General features: G+C 32.2%; 1 protein-coding gene across 1 annotated transcript; it reads right to left on the bottom strand.

Moving 5' to 3' along the window:
• Positions 1-14,057: 14,057 nt before the first annotated feature.
• Positions 14,058-17,324, bottom strand: LOC124822313 (thiamine thiazole synthase, chloroplastic-like). The gene is made up of 3 exons (XM_088092270.1): positions 16,881-17,324; positions 14,601-15,089; positions 14,058-14,372 (listed from the first exon to the last, which is right to left on the bottom strand). The coding sequence occupies exons 1-3, from the start codon at positions 17,280-17,282 to the stop codon at positions 14,208-14,210; spliced, it is 1,056 nt and encodes a 351-aa protein (XP_087948396.1). The 5' UTR covers positions 17,283-17,324; the 3' UTR covers positions 14,058-14,207.
• Positions 17,325-18,460: the final 1,136 nt, after the last annotated feature.

Raw genomic sequence — 18,460 nt, 5'->3', positions numbered from 1 at the left:
ATTATATTTTATTTCAGCATTGAAGAAGGGTTCCAACCATTGTATCATGAAACACAATTGTTGTATGTTAAATTAATCTTATTTTTGGTATGTGTTACAATCTTTTTTTTCTTTCATATATGTAATGTGTTATACGCGGTAAAAGATGCGAAAAAATATACAAAAAATAATTATATGCATGAGAAAAATAATTTAGAATTTCAGCCATTGTAAATTGGTGTTTAATTTTACTTCTGCAAAATGCTCAATCGGATTCAACAATATCATAAAAAAAAGTTGATAAAGCAAACTAAATTACGAAATATCCAAAAGGCATACTCTTGGTAGAAATTAAAAAAAAATATATTAGTGTATATTTAAGTAGAAATAATTTTTTTTTTAATTTGACTAAAAAGCTTATTACACTTGTCTTAAAACCAAGCTACCTCCACCTGGAAAATTTAGGTTATTTACACTACAAGAAAACATGAAATTGTTGGCATATATGTACTGACGAATTGTAATTTTATCGATAATAGCGCGTTACCAATGAAATTACTACTTAATGAATCGTAATTTGTTAATAATTAAGAATTTATTTTGAAAATTTAAGACAATAATTGAATGAACAATAATTTTTAGATAACCAATGATGAATCCTATTTAAAAAAATAGTAAAATCAATCTATTTTTCTTTATAATTTCTTTTATCTTTTTAAATCTTTTTAAAAATTTATTTCTTTCTATCTTTGGTTATTTTGTTCTTTAATCTTTTGTTGATCTATATCATCTATTTTACTAATCCTTTTGTATAGTTTTTATAAGAACTAATTGGTTAAGAATCAATTATGTTTTCGTTGGGAGACGATTTTAGTCAAACTTTACCTTTTCTATTTTGTTGGCTACTATCTTAGAAATACTGAAGTTACTATAGTTTAGTAGTATTAACTTGATCTTGTTAATGACAACATTATCAATAGGATTTTAGTAGGGTTTTAGGTAGTTTATTTTTTAGTTTTTGGTTGCTTTCAATTTTTATTTGTTGGTTGATGTCTAAGCAACCAACAACCTGGAAAAACAGGTAATTACAAGTGACTTTGACTTCCTAGAACCAATCAACTAGTGTACAAGCTAGTTTAAGTAATTAAACTACCTGAACCTATCACTTAGGCAACAAGTTTTCAAGTTAACTTTGTCCAAGTGAAACTAGTTACCATAGGTAACTTCAAGTCTAAAAATATGATGTTCAACTTCTAACTGGCTAGTACAGGTCATCTTTCATTGCCTAGAACTAGTGAAGTAGTGTACAAACTAGTTTAACTAATTAAAGTACTCAAACATATCATGTAGGCAACAAGTTTTCAAGTTAAGAAGTATATTTTCAAGTTAGGTGGCAAATTTTTAATTATATTAATATATTCCTCTATTTCTCTAATTGTATTTGTATTATAAACACAATACTACACTTACAAGTGGTGTTGTAGTAAGTTAACTAGGTCAAGGCTAACAATAACTAGTTAATCCTAATGGGAATAACTAGTTAATTCTTTATAAAGTTGTAATCACCTTTAATTCACTGAACATTTTCTTTCTTTGACTTATCACAAAACATAGACGAAGTTTTCAACTACCGTGGGTGGATATTTGATTATTGTTATAGCGATAAGAGAGGTTTGAAGGAAAATTTTGTCAAAGGAGTTGAAAACTTTGTTCGGACGACGCGGAAATATAACGTCACGCATTTAACGTGCAACCATTGAATAACCAACCTTAAAAATGATCGATGATATTTTTGTAAATAAATGCAATTATTAGAAGTTTTTTAGAATTGTAATCGACATCAATTTGTTATATTAGGTAAACTTTGCGAAAATGTTTGGCGCAAAGGTGAAAATGTATTTACATATGACAATGAATTCCCTAGAATTAGACGTTAAAAAGGATATAAAACGTCGAATGTCCCTGTGTTATACATTAAAAGGTTAGTAAATTCAATAAAAATTTGAGCGGGAGATTGAAAATTCATTCACTTTATCTTATCGCGCGATACCCTCTTCTCTGCTCAAACTTTTCTGGAACGAAGTTTGACGACCATCACATGTAATCTTTCTTTCATTTGTTACAAATGTATGTTAATCAACTACTTTAAATATGATTTTCATTTTGTTTTGACCAATTATTTTCATGTTCTTGTCCTTCATAAGCTCATTCTGTTTTCTCTCTCACTCGTGACAACACTTTATTCCGATGAACCCACCTTTTGAAGGTTAGTTTTCATTTTCGTTTTGAAGAACTTATTTGTTGAACTTGTTTGTTTTTTTTGTTGAACTTGTTTGTTGTTGTTGTTCAGTTGAACATGTTTGTTGTTGTTGTTTGATTGAACTTGTTTGTTGTTTGTTGTTGATAATACATTACACGTTCATAGTTCATACTTTATAAAATACCAAAAACTGAAATTTGTTGTTTTTCTGCTTTCTCTCTTAGAGTTGTAAAAAAGATCACAATTAATTTAAAAAACAAAAGAAATTGATTAATGACGAATATTGACAAAATTTGACCTTAATTTGCTTTACAATGAACGTCGAATTGTTCTATGTTCGACGTCAATTTAACGTCTCCCGATATGACGTCGACCTTGAATTCGACGTGAAAGACCGAAAAAACACCGACGTTCTATAATGTTTTTGCACTAGTGTTTCATGCCAAATTACAAGATTTGGACATTTCATGGTGAAGAAATTCCTTCTACCTCGACTGCTTGTGAAAGTTTACAGCCTTCAAGTTCGAACACTTTTGTAGAGACCTCTTAGAATATGCAAGAGATTGTCAATAATGCTCTTAGTCGACACGTTGAACAACAACAAGCAGATGATAGTCATTTAGAAGAGTCTCCAAATGAAGTCACTAAGAGGTTTTACAATTTATTGGCAAAGGCAAATGAGCATGTATTTCAAGGGTTAAATTAGTCAAAATTATCAATGTGCATTAGACTTATGATTTGTAAATCTAATTGGAACGTTCCCAATTAAGCATTGAACTTCATTTCAAGAATCTTTTTAGATTTAACACTACCAAATAATTCTTTGTCACATATTTATTATGAAGCTAAAAGATGTGTTTCTAAGTTGGGATTGGCAACAAAGAAGATTGATTGTTGTGTCAATCGCTACAAAGAAGATTTCTGGAGTTCTTTCTCTTCTCTCCCAAAACTGCCTCCCTCACTCTATCTCTTTTTTTTTCGGTTTAATAGCCAACTTTGTCCCTAGTTTGGTTGGAAAATCTCAATTTAGTCTTTTTTTATAAAAATGTTTGAAATTGGTCCTTACTTTTAAATTTTTGAGTCAAAATAGTCCCTTCCGTTAAGTATAACCAAACGGAGTTAATAGGTTAATGACGTGGCACTACTTATTGATTACGTGTCAAAAAATGTGCTTAAGTGTTGGTTAATTAGGAAATAAATTAGGGAAGAAAAGATTTTATTCAAAAAGGAATTTTTTAATTGCGGAAATAAAATAATCTGCAACTGTTTCATTCTTTTTTTCTAAAAAAAAATAATATCGCCCATAACCCTAATCTATCTTCATCCTCTTCTCCCCTCTGCTCCACCCATATCAACACAGAACCATCATCATTTTCATACTCCTTCTTATGCTGCCACCAACCATCACACTCTTCATCTTTACGTACCTTCATTCACCAACATCTCTTTAACCTGCACCCAGAAAAAGCAAAGCAATATCCAGAGAAGAAAAACATTAAGTGGAGAAGACTAGCCAATAAACATCACACTCCCCAAAAATCAAATTCAATCTGCTTCATTTTCTTAATCCAATAAAAAATGAGGCAGAATCTACTCCCATCATCTTCATCAAATTTTAACCTAGGATTTCATTCCCCATTTCCCCAATTCCTGTTTAGTACGCAAACCCTAATCCGCACCCTTTAGTGAAGAAATCCACTGTCCAACGATAACGATAACAGAGACTGATCCTTATTAGATGATTGGTGAGTTCATTCGCGTTACCGGTGCCGAGGTTGTTGCGACGAGTTCCCTCGCCCAAAAGATTTGTTCCTTCTCCATTCTGAACCGCGGCGTCGTCGGCGACAGTCCAACGGGTAGTATGGTGGTGCTCTTGGTGGCGGCGTTAGCGTGAGTGGTTGGCTGCTGCAACCGGCACGGGTCTCAGCCAGCCGGAGGAGATGCAGCGGATCGAGGCGGAGAATCGCGACGGTGGCGATCCTGGTTCATGTCGTTGGCGTTGCAGGAATAGACGAAACTCCTCTCGCGCGCGAAAAGCGGGGACGAAGGTTTCGACCTGCTGCGTCCAACATAGGTGGCATCGTCGGTGATGCTCTTGGCCGGCAGAAAAGAGGTGCGATGCCGCGAGTGGGGAGAAGATGGCTGCTCAATTAAAAAACCCAATTTATGAATAAAATCCTTTCTTCCCAAATTAAAAAATCCTTTCTGAATAAAATCCTTTCTTCCCTAATTTATTTCCTAATTAACCAACACGTAAGCACATTTTTTGACACGTAATCAATAAATAGTGCCACATCATTAACCCATTAACTCCGTTTGGTTATACTTAACGGAAGGGACTATTTTGACTCAAAAATTTAAAAGTAAGGACCAATTTCAAACATTTTTATAAAAAGGGACTAAATTGAGATTTGTCAACCAAACTGGGGACAAAGTTGGCTATTAAACCTTTTTTTTCTCGTTTTAGATGTAAGTTAAAATTTACAACCCTAATTTCCCCTCCTTTTTATCTTTTCTTATTCTATCTTTATCTTTTTAATTAAAATAATATCAACAACCACTAGTATTTTAAATTTCAGATTTATTTTTACTCTCTTACCTTCTACACCCACTTATATTAATTCAACACCAATTAATAAAGGTAAAAGACCATTTTGCCCTTATGCCAAAAAATACAAATTAAACAAAAGTTTACTTTAACTATTTTTCTTTTCAGAATTTGTCCCACACCTATTCAATACTAAAGCACCCTTCTACCATCAATCCAACACATCATATTAGTAACAACACACAACACAAATCATTCAAATAACAACATATAAATCATATGTTCTGGTTAGTCAATAGTAACATTAAATAATAAACCTAATAATTATAATTCTAGACAACATCTAATCATCAAATACCAATTTCTAGACAAAAGTATTCAATTATCATAACCACATTATTTCCTAATGGGTTAAATATGTTTTTAGTCCCTAAATTATCAAGCGAATTTGTTTTTAGTCCCTCTTTCAAGATAAGGTACATTTTAGTCCTTCTATTTAAAAAAAACGTTAATTTTTGATCCTCCCGGGAGGACCAAAAATTAAGATTTTTTTGAAGAATGAGGACTAAAATGTACCTTACTTTGAAAGAGGGACTAAAAACAAATTCGCTTGATAGTTTAGAGACTAAAAACATATTTAACCCTTTCCTAATTATCACATTTTCTTAGGGTCTTACTTAGTGTTGTCATTGACCTATTTGATTTACCATTACTAAAAGAAGGTATGGAAGTACTTACTAAATAATAAAGCATAAGAAACCTTAACAAATTCAACGAGTCTAAGATATATTAGTTTCAACAAAGTTGAAACTAAAGCAATATGATGTTTTGTAATGACTTTGTTTAAGTCATCGACATTAGTCTATGACCTAGTTGTTTTCAATCATGTTAGATTTTTAGTCAGTCATGTTCCTTAAACATTATGTATTTGTTTTTATTTACATTGTAATTATCAATGAATGTACTTTATCTTAAATAATCAACAAAATTAATTTTGATTAAGTTTTTGTACTTTACAATTTTATATATTTTATTTATTTCTTATTATAAACACATATTTCATTAAATTAAGAAATTATGAATGTAGGTGGATAATTATAAATAAAAAAGTTTTAAAGCCTCGACAAAATAATAGTAAGTTTCAAAAGAGGTTAAAAGTCTCGACAAAATAATAGTCAATAATATAAAAGGTTAAGACTTTCTACAAAAATACTTTCACAATATAAATATAAGACTAGATATCACAACAAACTTCGACAATATGTGTACCACACAAAAAAGGAGCGGACGGCCTGGAACATCTAAAGCCCCAAATACAAACAAGACAAATGTGAAGGTCATCCGACCAAACATGAGTAGAAGCTGGTCGGGCGGTCTCAGCTGTAAAAGTACTTCTCAAAAGATGTTAGGAATCGAAGTTAAAAGTAAGTATCAATTTGTATAATGGGTTGAGATTAGACCATGATTAAGGTTCCACTAATATTAGGCTCATCTCAAAATCTATAAATAGATGTCAAAGGTAAGAGGTAGGTGATCGTATTTATTGTGAATTTAAGACTTTGCTCTGACCCCGTACAGACTATTTACTGACTTAAGCATCAAAGTACCTTTGACAGATACCTCCCGATCGGCTTGAAGTGAGGACAATGGAGAACTTGGATGAAGGAAAGGAACAATTAATCGAACAGCTTAGGATTGAAAGTGTGAAGGCGTGTTTGTAAAAATCGCTTAATTCTACACCCGAAACAATATGGTTGTGACAACTTTAACTGTGAAGATCGACTAAAGATGTTGCCACCGGTCGTCGCCAAGACCATCGGCGACGTTACTCAGGGCAGGAACGCCGCCCCTCTTCGTAGCGTTTCAAACCCTTCATTCTTCCTCTATTTCTCTTCTTCCTCTGTTTCAGTGATTTGTGTTTTGGTGTTAGCAATGGAGGTGATGAAGTTTGGGGCTTACTTGTTCTCAATTTTTCAGGCGTTGAACAAGATGGAGGGAAGAATGAAAGATGAATTGATGATGAGGAAGGCTAGTAAGAACGAATGTCGTGAGGATAAAAGAGGAGTCAACTTTTGTTTGTGAGAGATGATTAAGGAATGTTTCTTTTTTTTTCTGTATGAAAATGGGGTTGGAGTTTTGATAGTTGGAAGATGAAGTTGAAGTTGGATGATGAAGGTGGCGTGATATCTTATGAGTGAATGGGGGAATTCATAGTGGTGTGATCTGATTCAATTTTTTTCTCTGAGTGTATCTATGGTTAATGCTCCTCTGTTCGCACTTTCTCACATGCGAAAGACAATGTGCACTTGGAATTTGACTAATTTGACTCTGCAATCCAGCTACCCTGTTTCCTACTCTCATTTGCTCTCATGGTAAGAGAAGATTTTTCCACTTTTGGTAATCAGCCAAAGATAGTGTAGGTCTGTGTGCATGGCTGAGCACAATAATCTTATCCAAAAATGGGAGATAGCGTAAATAAATAAAAATGAAGAGAAAGTTGATTATGATTCAGAGAGTTGACTTGTTGGAATAGTGTGACCTAAATTGGACGTGTTCCATTTTTGTTTTTTTTTTGTTTTCTAGAATTTTTAACAAATTAAATAAAGTATAAGGAGATAAAATAAAATTAAATAACAAAAAAACTAACGTAAAAATAGAATAAAATAAAATAACTCTAAATAAATAAAAATTAAAATAATAAAATAAAAGTAAAACAACATAAAATAAAATGAAAAATAAAAATAGAATAAAATACAATAACTCAAAATAACAAAATAAAATAACATAAAATAAAATTAGAATAAGAAAAAATAATATAAAACACAATAACATAAAATCGAATAAAATAAATAAGATAAAATAAATTCAATCATTATTTACTTATTTAGTTACCCGGACGAAATTGGATGTTGAAAATTGCCCCTCTTTACTTATATATTACTGGATATGTGAAAATTTGATATTTTCGTATTATCATAATAAAAGCTAAGTAAAGATTGAAACATTAATTTCGTCTGGGTTTCAAAGACTAAGTGGGAGAATAAAAATTGATTAATGTAGGTATGGTAACCAAATTCATGAAGATGGTCACAATGCAACAAAGAGGGTTCTACCATTGCGTAACAGAGGATCGAAATCCCAAAGAGAAACTCAATTCGACCATTTTCTAGTAGAGGGCCGAAATACAAAAGGAAAACCCTGGATTGGAGCATTGCCTAGTAGAGGATCAACATCACAAAACAAAAAACTTGGGTATGATCGTTGCTTAGCAGAAGGCCAAAATCCCAAAGAGAAATTGAATTCGACCATTGCCTAGCAGAGGGCTAAAATATGAAAGAAAAAATCGGGATTTGACCATTACCTAGTAGAGGGCCAATATCGCAGAACAACAAACTGAATTTGACCATTGCCTAGCAAAGGGCCAATATCACAAAACAAACACTTGGATTTGACCATTTCCTAGCAGAGGGCCGATATCCAAAAATAATAACCTGAATTTGACCATTGCCTAGCAGAATGCCAATATCACAAAACAAACATCTGGATTCGACCATTGGTTCTCAATCTCCATGGTTCTCAACCTCTTCTTAAGCATTTCTAATTTACTATTGTCATCCTTAAAATCTGTTGATGTAACGACATAAGGTGAAGACTTCGTCTCAGGTTGTTTTGTTATTATCATACTCGCAATACCCAGTCGATTCGTCTCCCCAGGAATTGTGGAAATGGTTGCGCCGAGCTCGTTTTCTCCTTCATCTGTGTTATTTCTGGCCTTTTGAGTGTCAACATGTCCCAAGTTCACTCCTAAGGATGGAGTGTAATTTGGGGGGAGACCATAAGGAGGGAAAATTTGTTCTTCTAGAACTCTTTGTTGTGGTCGCAGTGCGCCCAAATCTCCAGGGCTTTGTAGGACATTCAAGGCCTCTAGGATTTGGCTCATTTGTCCCTTCAATTGTTGGATATCGGTTTTCATCCCCTCTTACACTTCTCCTTGGTTCTCCATGATTTTGCCACTGGTTTGTGTCCTTTAGGGTGTCTTGGAGACTTAGTCATTTTATTATTTTTTAACTAAATTTCATTAGATGAAATAAATTAAAAAAAGAAAATAAAAACGAGAAGAAAAAGAAACGACAACGTAGTGTAACTACTATAGTAAGAATTTATAAAGATGTGAAAACATTGTCAAATGTATAATCTGGAAGTTAACATGAAACAAAGTCAATAGGACAGTTCCTAAAACATCCACAACATTTATAAGTTCACCACATAGGAGGTATACAAAGTCATTATCAACTATCTTGAGCCCTAGCTATCACATTCTTCATTTCTCTCATCAGTTTCTTGCACTAAATGAGGAAAATTTCAATCTTCTTAGGCGGATTAAAGATCGGTATTGCAGACTCAACATCAGCTAATAACTTAGGGACATCTTCAATGGCTTCATTAGCAAGGAAGGCTAGTTGTGAGAAACTTCTCTTCTAGTTTTCTATAACTCGCCCTTGTTCAACGATATACTCCTTCATTTGATTCATCAATTCTTGATGTCTTTTCTCTGATTCAGCCTGATGTCAATGTTCCTTCTTCAATTTTGCCACTACTGCTTCCACTCGTTGTTTGGCATCGTCCATTCTAATATGCATTTCGTGCAACCTCTCTAGTGCTTTTTGCTTGTCCCTCTTGAACTCATCACACATCTGCTTTGTAACATGCTCTGATATCTCAATTATACCATATTCCCGATTTTTTAAGGTCAGCTCAGTATTGGCTGCTACCGGTTCTTGCTTTTGTTTTCTTACAATGCTTCATATACTCCATTGTTTTCCACACTATCTTGCTTGAGATTCGCATAATCTTGTTATAGGTTCTGAATATTACTGGTCAACTTGATATTTTCTAGTTTCACCCGCTCTAATTCTGCCTTCAACAGTTGCACCTCCTCACTTTGAGCCTTATGAAACCGCTTTTCACAATCCAAGTTAGGAGAAATTAACCTGAAAGGCAACTTAATTGTCCTAACCCTCTCTACAATCCAATGACTATAAGGAATTCCTTCATCAATAGTCCATGATTTTGGGTCCCTCTCCGCACAAACAATGTTGCTCCAAGCGTCCCTAACTTGAGGAAGCACTTCAGCAAAAGTTTCTTCCTTGTAATAGACCAACAATGTGACAAGAGATGCAAGTTCCCTCTCATAGGATGTCTGAATTGCTTTTGTGCTAACACAAGATTGTAATTAATACAACACCGGATACCCACGAGGGGCACATTAAGGTAATTCCCGCAATGATATATGATATGCGATCTTCGCTGCCAAGGGACACACCATTTAATTTGTTTCTCATTTAAACTTGCATAGAGTTGTACCCATTTGTTTGCCCCTTTCATCTTTGGTTTACACTGCAGTAGCTCACCTAGGGAAATGTGGCATTCAAGGCGTCCTCACTCACACGAGAGACGAACCACACATATAACATTGGTAGACAACATAACATTTTTCCTCCCTTTAGCTCATAACATTGATTAAGGGTCCCATAAACTTCAGCTAGGACAACAATGACTAAATTCTCAAAGCGCTCTTTGTATCTCACAAACGCGTTCATGGCGGTGTAGTCGAAGAAATTCTTAACATTAGGAAAAAGCATGATACCATAGAGGATAAGAGCCAATACATCCATAAATGTTTCCCACTTTTCGTCTTCAACCAAACGATGTAAGTACCACTCTAGGTATCCTTGAGGAAGGCCCCTCACTTTACCCTTGATTATGAACTCGCTCTCCAACTTCATAGGGTGTACTTTCATGATTCTCGCTAGCTGCAAGATAGGAGTATACTGCCCAAGGTAGTTGTATGGAGCTTTGCCCTCGAGAGGTATATCTAAGATTTGCTCGAATTCTTCCACTGTTGGCACCAATTGGAAATCTCAAAAAGTAAAACATCTTAGTGGTGGGTCATAGTACTGAACTAAAGTAGTAATTGCTGATGTTTGGACCTCCACCTCTAACAGGCTCAACAAATTCCCATACTTCTTTTTGAATGCATCCTTTTGGGTTGTCTTCAATTCCATCACTAGCTCTCTCAAGCCATCCATATTACCTTTCTTGGCTTCAATGGCTATCCTTTCCTTTAAAATGTCTGAACTTGAACGCCCCTCGACTTCAAATCCCATCTTAATTTTCATTTTACCTTCAGCGCTTAGTCACAAATTTATAACTTCCTGCCTAGAACCACAAAATGTGGCAAGAAGATAAAAGAGCATGACCAAAAAAGAAAGAAAGGAAAAATATGTATAAAAGATATAATAATATGTACAAGGTGCTTAATTTTATTAAGCGAAAATGAGGGTTGTAGAGCTGCACACTTCTCCCTTTATGCCCTAGCAAGGTTCAACGCTTAAGATTCAAAGTTAAGTATATGTAATCTCATAAGAATGATGGTTCCCTTAGCCTAAAGATCAATGGTTACTAGAGTTATAGCCCCCTTCACAACAGTCGAGTAATTAACTCGGTGTGAAAACATAGATGAAGAGAACAAACTCTAGTTGGAGTTCCCATGATAGCCAAACAGGAAGTATGTCCCAAGTGACACCGTTATACAACCCTTCTAATTCTAAGTTACAATCGGACCCAGGTGTAGGGCCCCACTCATGATATGCATATGTGTGAAGGGAGAATGCAATGCACACCCAAACCCTTACCTGCAAAACAACCAGAAGATTTTCCCAAGCAGATATAAACATGTCATTTATCCTAGGTTTTAACATCCAACAATTATTTCAAATTAAAAGAACAAGCAAAACAATTCACATACAATAATTCCAAATATCAAACATAGATAAGAATATACAAACATGAAAAAAGAAAAAGGGAAGAACAACATAAAGCAAAACCACATTGAATTCGCACATCTAATCAAATGGCTTGACTCTCTAGAGTCCCCAGTGGAGTCGCCATTTGTCGCAACCGGAATCGCGATGGGATGATGATCCAAAAAAAGAACGGATTTAAAAAAGAGATTTTGGAGTCGTCACCATGACGATCTTCAAGCTCGGCTAAAGGTGCTACCACCGGTCGTCGCCAAGACCATCGATAAAGTTACTCAGGGTAGGAGCGCTGCCCCTCCTCGTAGCGTTCCAAACCCTTCATTCTTCCTCTGTTTCTCTTTTCCCTCTGTTTTTGTGCTTTGTGTTTTGGTGTTAGCAATGAAGGTGATGAAGCTTGGGGCTTACTTGTTCTCTGTTTTTTAGGCGTTGAACAAGATGGAGGGGAGAATGAAAGATGATTAGATGACGAGGAAGGCTAGTGAAAACGGATGTCGTGAGGATAAAGAGAAGTCAACTTTTGTCTGTGAGAGATGATTAATGAATGTCTCTTCTTTTGTTCTCTGTATGAAAATGGGTTTGGAGTTTTGATAGTTGGAAGATGAAGTTGAAGTTGGGTGATGAAGGTGGCGTGATATCTGATGAGTGAATTGGGGAATCCATAGTGGCTTGATCTGATTGAATTTTTTGTTAGTGTATCTGAGGTCATGCTACTTTGTTCTCACTTTTTCACATGCGAAAGATAGGGCACCTACAATTTTACTCTGCAATCCAGCTACCCTATTTTCTACTCTCATCCGCTCTCATGGTCAGAGAAGATTTTTTCACTTTTGGTAATTAGCCAAAGATAGTGTAGGTTTGTGTGCATGACTGAACAAAATAATCTCATCCAAAAATGGGAGATAGCGTAAATAAAAAAAAAATAAGAGGAAAATTGATTATGATTCAGAAAGTTGACTCTAAATTGGACGAGTTGCATTTTTATTTTTATTTCTAGAATGTATAACAAATGAAATAAAATAAAAAAGAAAAAATTAAATTAAATAACAAAAAAAACTAACGTAAAAATAGAATAAAATAAAAATAGACTAAAATAAAATAACTCTAAATAACAAAATGTTAAAACAATAAAATAAAAGTAAAACTAACATAAAATAAGAAAAAATAAAAATAGAATAAAATACAATAACTCAAATTCACAAAATAAAATAACATAAAATAAAATTGAATAATAAAAAATAATATAAAATACAATAACATAAAATAGAATGGAATAAAATAAATAAGATAAAATAAATTCAATATTATTTACTTAGCTGTTAACACTTACTAATCATTTGTAATAAAAAAATAGTGAAATATTAAAATATTAGTGAACTTCAAGTTCTATTAGTACAGTGTAAATTGATAAAATAAAAGATAATTTAATTAGTCAAAATTAATTTTTAATTCAATTTTTAACAATAAAATCTTTTATTCAGTTTTTTACAATTCAGTTCACTATATCCATTTTTTACATTGACATTTTATTAAATAAAAGATAATTTAATTAGTCAAAATTAATTTTTAATTCAATTTTTAAAAATAAAATCTTTTACTCAGTCTTCTACAATTCAGTTCACTATATCCATTTTTTACATTGACATCTTATTAATAGATATAAATAATAATAATAATAATAATAAAAATATAGATGAATTTATCTTTTTATAATTTTAATCAAGTCACATATCATCCTTTTTGTAAAATAAAATATTTATTAAAATTTTAATAAATAGTCATGAAAAATGAAAAATTAATGTTGCAAACTACTAAAATGATTTAATTATAAAAAAAATGATCTCGTTTTGTTAAACATCCTTAAATGAAGTATAATTTTCCCATATTTTGGAAACTACCACTCAATTTCAATAAAATGCCTTTGGGATGTGTTCCAGGGAACAATTTCCAAATTACAATATTTTGATTTAAGTATTTAAATTTAAAATGCTTTGTTGGAATGAAAGTTTAAATAAGTTTCTATTATATGTAACACAAATTAAATATATTTAAAAAAATAATTTAATGATTAAATATCAATTATTTTTAAAAATGTTATAAGAAAAAAATATACATAAATATGAAAAGTGTGAAAATTTTCAAACTTTTTTAATGAAGTTTAAATTATCATACGTTTAAATAATAAAATATTCTGATAATTTTTTAAAATTTATTTTATTAGAAACAATTCATCTAAATCATATACTTCACCATAAATTATTTTAATTTTTTTATAAAATAAGATTATACCATGATAAGGGAGTTTTCATATAAAACTTCATCTAAAATAGTACTATTTCAGAAGCTTTGATTTCAATTTTTTCAAAAAAAAAAAAAGTTAAACATAGCATGAAACTTGGCACAAGAATGTGACCATTAAAACAGAAGCTTGAGGTTGTGAGAAAAAAACGAGTTGACAAACATAATTCATGATATTACCAAGAACCTCATAGAGTCTAATCAACCACTCCAATCCATCACTACCAACGTCTTAAAAGCTTAATGTTTGAACTACTTATTTCTAGTTCCAAGCATACCAAGTTAAATTCAATGCAACATTGATTTAAGCATCTGCGATTTCAACAGATTCGGCAGCAGCAGCAGCAGCTAGGACAAGCTCAGGATGAACATTTCCCACAGATTCCAAAGCACTGGGAAGTTTCAAAGATCTCAAAGCCAGATGAGCTGCTTTCTGCCCTGATATCATCATTGCTCCAAAGGTTGGACCCTGCATTTCCAATTGACCAAACCCCAAACAAATAAATTAATTTTTTGAAAATAAAAAATTATTCAAAAACTACTTAATATATAAAAAACACAAACACTCCCAAGAACTCATAATACATGCACCAGAGTACCAGCATGTCTAAGCTAAAGAATCAGTCTATCAGAACAGTCCTAACAGTAGAAAAAATCTAAATTTTTTCAACATGAATATGAAGAGAGAAAGTTTTACCATTCTTGGAGCACCATCAATCTCAGCAACTTCCATTCCAGTAACAATCATGCCAGGAACAATTTCTCTAGTGAGTCTCACAATGGCATCCTCAGCCATGTTCATGTCAAGGGCCTTCATTCCTTGCACATTATCAATCAAGCCAATGCTCTTGAGCCTCTTCACACCAGTGGCTCCAAAGGGTCCATCATGTCCACAAGAACTCACCACCACTTTAGCCTCCATCACATTGGGGTCCATGCAGGATTGAGTGTCATGGTTCATGGAAACCAAGGCCCAGTTAGTGACAACCCCACCAACTCTCCCATTCTTCACGATCAAATCCTCAGCTGCTACGGCATTGAACAGCTTCACGTTTGGCCTAGCCAACAGCTTGCTCATGATGGTCGATGTGAACAGTGCAGCGTGCTTGATCACCACGTAGTTATCTTGCTCGTCATACTCAAGACCAAGCTCGTCAAGGAAAAGATGTGCTGGCTTTCGCACTATCTGCACTTTCACATTCATGATACCATTACATTTAGATTATCTCTTTCCTATCTCTTCACAATTTTCTACTGCTATTCTTTTCTTTTCATCTACCTTTCAGTAGTGCTTCTCCTTTAGTTTGTAAGTCCCTATAATACACTGTTATTCTATTAATTAAAATTTATATATATGATTCATTGACCCTTTAATATATTCCTTTTGTAATTCATTTTTTACCATTTTTTGCATAACCTTTAATAGTATTTTTTTTTCTACAATGATCCTTTTAATTTTTAATTTACTCTTATATTTTTTAAAAAGGTAAAGTTATTAAATTATTATTCTTCACATTATTTAACATTTGATTCATAGAGTTTAATATGCTTTGTTTCATAATGACCCTTCAATATACTCTTACACTATTAATTAAAATTGATTAAGTCAATCACATATTCATATTTTTCACTATTTGTTTCTTACGCTTTGATACCATTTTTTTTCTTACAATAATTATTTAACCAAAAATTATTAAAACAATATACACCTGTATTATATATTTTGAACCTATACATAATTTTCTAATAATAATATAAAAATAATGCTAGAGGAAATTTTATAACATTTCTCTTTGTATAAAAGAGAACCTTTCAAATCGAGTAATTAAAGGAAATATGTGATAAAAAAATAGAATTCAACATATAAAAAAATGGCATGCAACTATTTTCCTTTAAATAAGATCAGTCCAAATTCCCTTCTAACAGGACAGTTCAGTCAGATATTAATAACTTGATTTTAAAACACATAATTTGATCAAGTTTCCATATATAATTTAATTTTAAAACACATAATTTGATCAAGTTTCAATAGGAAGAAGCGCGAGTAAAATTCCTACTTTTATAACTGTTTTACGGAAAAAAATAATACTTTTGTTACATTTGGTAAATTAATAATTAAAATATTTAAAAATTTAATAAATGTTTTAGTTATCTCTGTTTTTCATAACTATTTTATAGAGATTTAATGTGCCATTAATAATTATTTTTTTCCATTTATTAAAGTATTTAATAAAAATTAATTATAATAATAATAATAATAATAATAATAATATTATTATTATTATGTCAAATAAATGCATTTTAGTGCAAACATGGTCGAATGTTCTGGATCTATGCCTCAAATAAATACTTTTATTATTCTGATAAAATAAAAATTAAATTTTGTTTTAAATTTATTCATATTTTACACATTTAATGTCCAAGAAACATTTTTATCTTGCCTTAAAAAAAAATCTCATGTTCTATCGGAATACTAAAAAATTCTTCAGATCTAACATAGTCCAATATTAAATCTAAATAAAAAAAATCCCCTAGCAAAATTAAAATATTAAATCATGATACATAAAAACTTATCCTTCTAAAGAAGTACAGGTCTATCATTATCATGTCTTGATTTACTTGAAATTAGATAACAAATTTTACTATTTCAACGAGATGTAAATACATTTGAATAAGACTTAATCTCATACCATGATATTTATTTTGTAATTATTTTTTTTGAATAAAATTATTTAATTTAATAAAAAATTTCATCTGAATAAAATAAACACTAAATATAAAATATATTTAAATAATTATTAATAATTTAAAAACATAATATTAAATAATTATTAATAAACACAAAAGTCATGCATGCGTTTCAGTAGTTATTTTATAAGATCTCCTTTTATTTTTTCCTAGTTAGAAGAAAATAAATATCAGAAACAAAATAATAACAGTAGAAGCAAGGTGGCTGGTCTTTAGAGAAGTTACTTACCATGGCGGAGAAGAGCTGGCCACCGAGCCACGCGCCGCCACCGGGACTGACGGACTGTTCGATAATGGCAACATTAACAGAAGGGTTCTTGCTGAGTTCATAGGCACAGGAAAGTCCCGCAGACCCAGCACCGATGATGACAACATCAGTGTCAGCATGCGTGACCATGTCGGTCATGTAGCGGCGCGTCATCTCACGTGACACAATCGACTCCTTGATTGGCTGGAACCTGAAAGAAGACAAGTCGTAAGGGGGTGGGGAAGCGACGGACATAGACGCGCGAGGTGCGTGGAAGCGGGGAGTGGGGTTGGCATGAGTGGGTTTGGTGGAGAAGAGGGATGAAGAGGGTGGAGAGAGAATGGAGGCAGAGAATAAGGAGGAAGAGGTGATTGTGGAAGCCATGAAAAAGAATCAATAAGTGAAAGTGTGAGATGTGGTTTTGGTCTGGAGAGTGTGGTATTTATTGAGGAGAGTAGTTTGCAAGAATGGAAAAGTTTCAAAGGTGACAAATCAGAAATGGAGAGAGAAAGTTTGTGAGAACTGTTCTTTGATGGTGTGCATGGAAGACACGTGGAATTTTGTTGGAAATCAAAGGTGCAGAGTTTTCTGTTTTCCGAACCAATCACTGTTTGGTACTGTTGCTGCAACTGTGACCACACTCATCTTATGTGGAAATATCTCCCTTACAAAGTAGTAAAATGATTAAACAACTATTTCTGTTGGCATGTGATTATGTTTTTTTTTTTGTGTTTAGAAAAAAATATTTTGTCTTTAGTATTATTTAAAATAATTTATTTCACTCTTTAAAGAAGTGCTACTTAAAAGTTACTATTTTACTGTTTGAAGTATTATTTAAATTATCTTATGAGAAACAAAAGAAAATATTTGTGAGGAATAAAAAATTAAAAATAAAATTTGATAATTTATCAATAAAGAGATTTTTAAATTAAACTAAAACACTAGTCAATAGATAGATATTTAAATTAAACTAAGCGCATTAATATATAATTCTTTCCTTTCCGAAGTTTAATTCATTATATGGGTCATTTATTTGTTAAGGAGGTGTTTTTTCAAAGATAAATTGTTAAACGATAAGAACTAAAATAAGATTATCTTGACTCCACTAATAATTAAAATCACTTAAATAAAAATAACTTGTTATAAGAATTGGAAAGTTCATATCTAAAGTGTCGATAATGATTGAACATGTTAGATATATAATTCATGTTGTCATACTTTATAGATTGAGGAGTGACTCGTATATCTTATAATTATAGTTCTTGAGATGTATAAGTGATTAAACAATAACAAATATAAGATCTAAAGATTTTAGATAATACACCGGCCTTCTAGAGACTGTGTTTATGATTCTTGGTATATGACTAAACTATGAGAGTTATTATATTTGGACGTAGATTGTAAAAACTATGTTATTATTTTTTGAATTTCTAATATATTATCTTTTTATTTAAAACTTATTTAGCTTATCCTTTCTATTTTTATGGTATTGTTATTCATCTGATATAATCCTAAAATTCACGAAAACATATGATAATATAGGACTTAAAAAGAAACAATGT

The sequence above is a fragment of the Vigna umbellata genome, chromosome 6 (genome assembly GCF_029865625.1).
Source record: "Vigna umbellata cultivar VRB3 chromosome 6, Vumbellata_1.0, whole genome shotgun sequence".
NCBI classification, from domain to species: Eukaryota; Viridiplantae; Streptophyta; class Magnoliopsida; order Fabales; family Fabaceae; genus Vigna; species Vigna umbellata.
The sequence above is the reverse complement of the archived record's forward strand: the minus strand, read 5'-3'. Positions and strand labels throughout refer to the sequence as shown.

Bases quoted from the DNA above. Each gene is read 5' to 3' on its own strand.
- LOC124822313 (XM_088092270.1), bottom strand. From the start codon at position 17,282: ATGGCTTCCACAATCACCTCTTCCTCCTTATTCTCTGCCTCCATTCTC. The intron at 15,090-16,880 runs GTAAGTAACTTC...GTGAAAGTGCAG, and splicing joins GCCAGCTCTTCTCCGCCATG to ATAGTGCGAAAGCCAGCACA. The intron at 14,373-14,600 runs GTAAAACTTTCT...TTGGAAATGCAG, and splicing joins TTGATGGTGCTCCAAGAATG to GGTCCAACCTTTGGAGCAAT.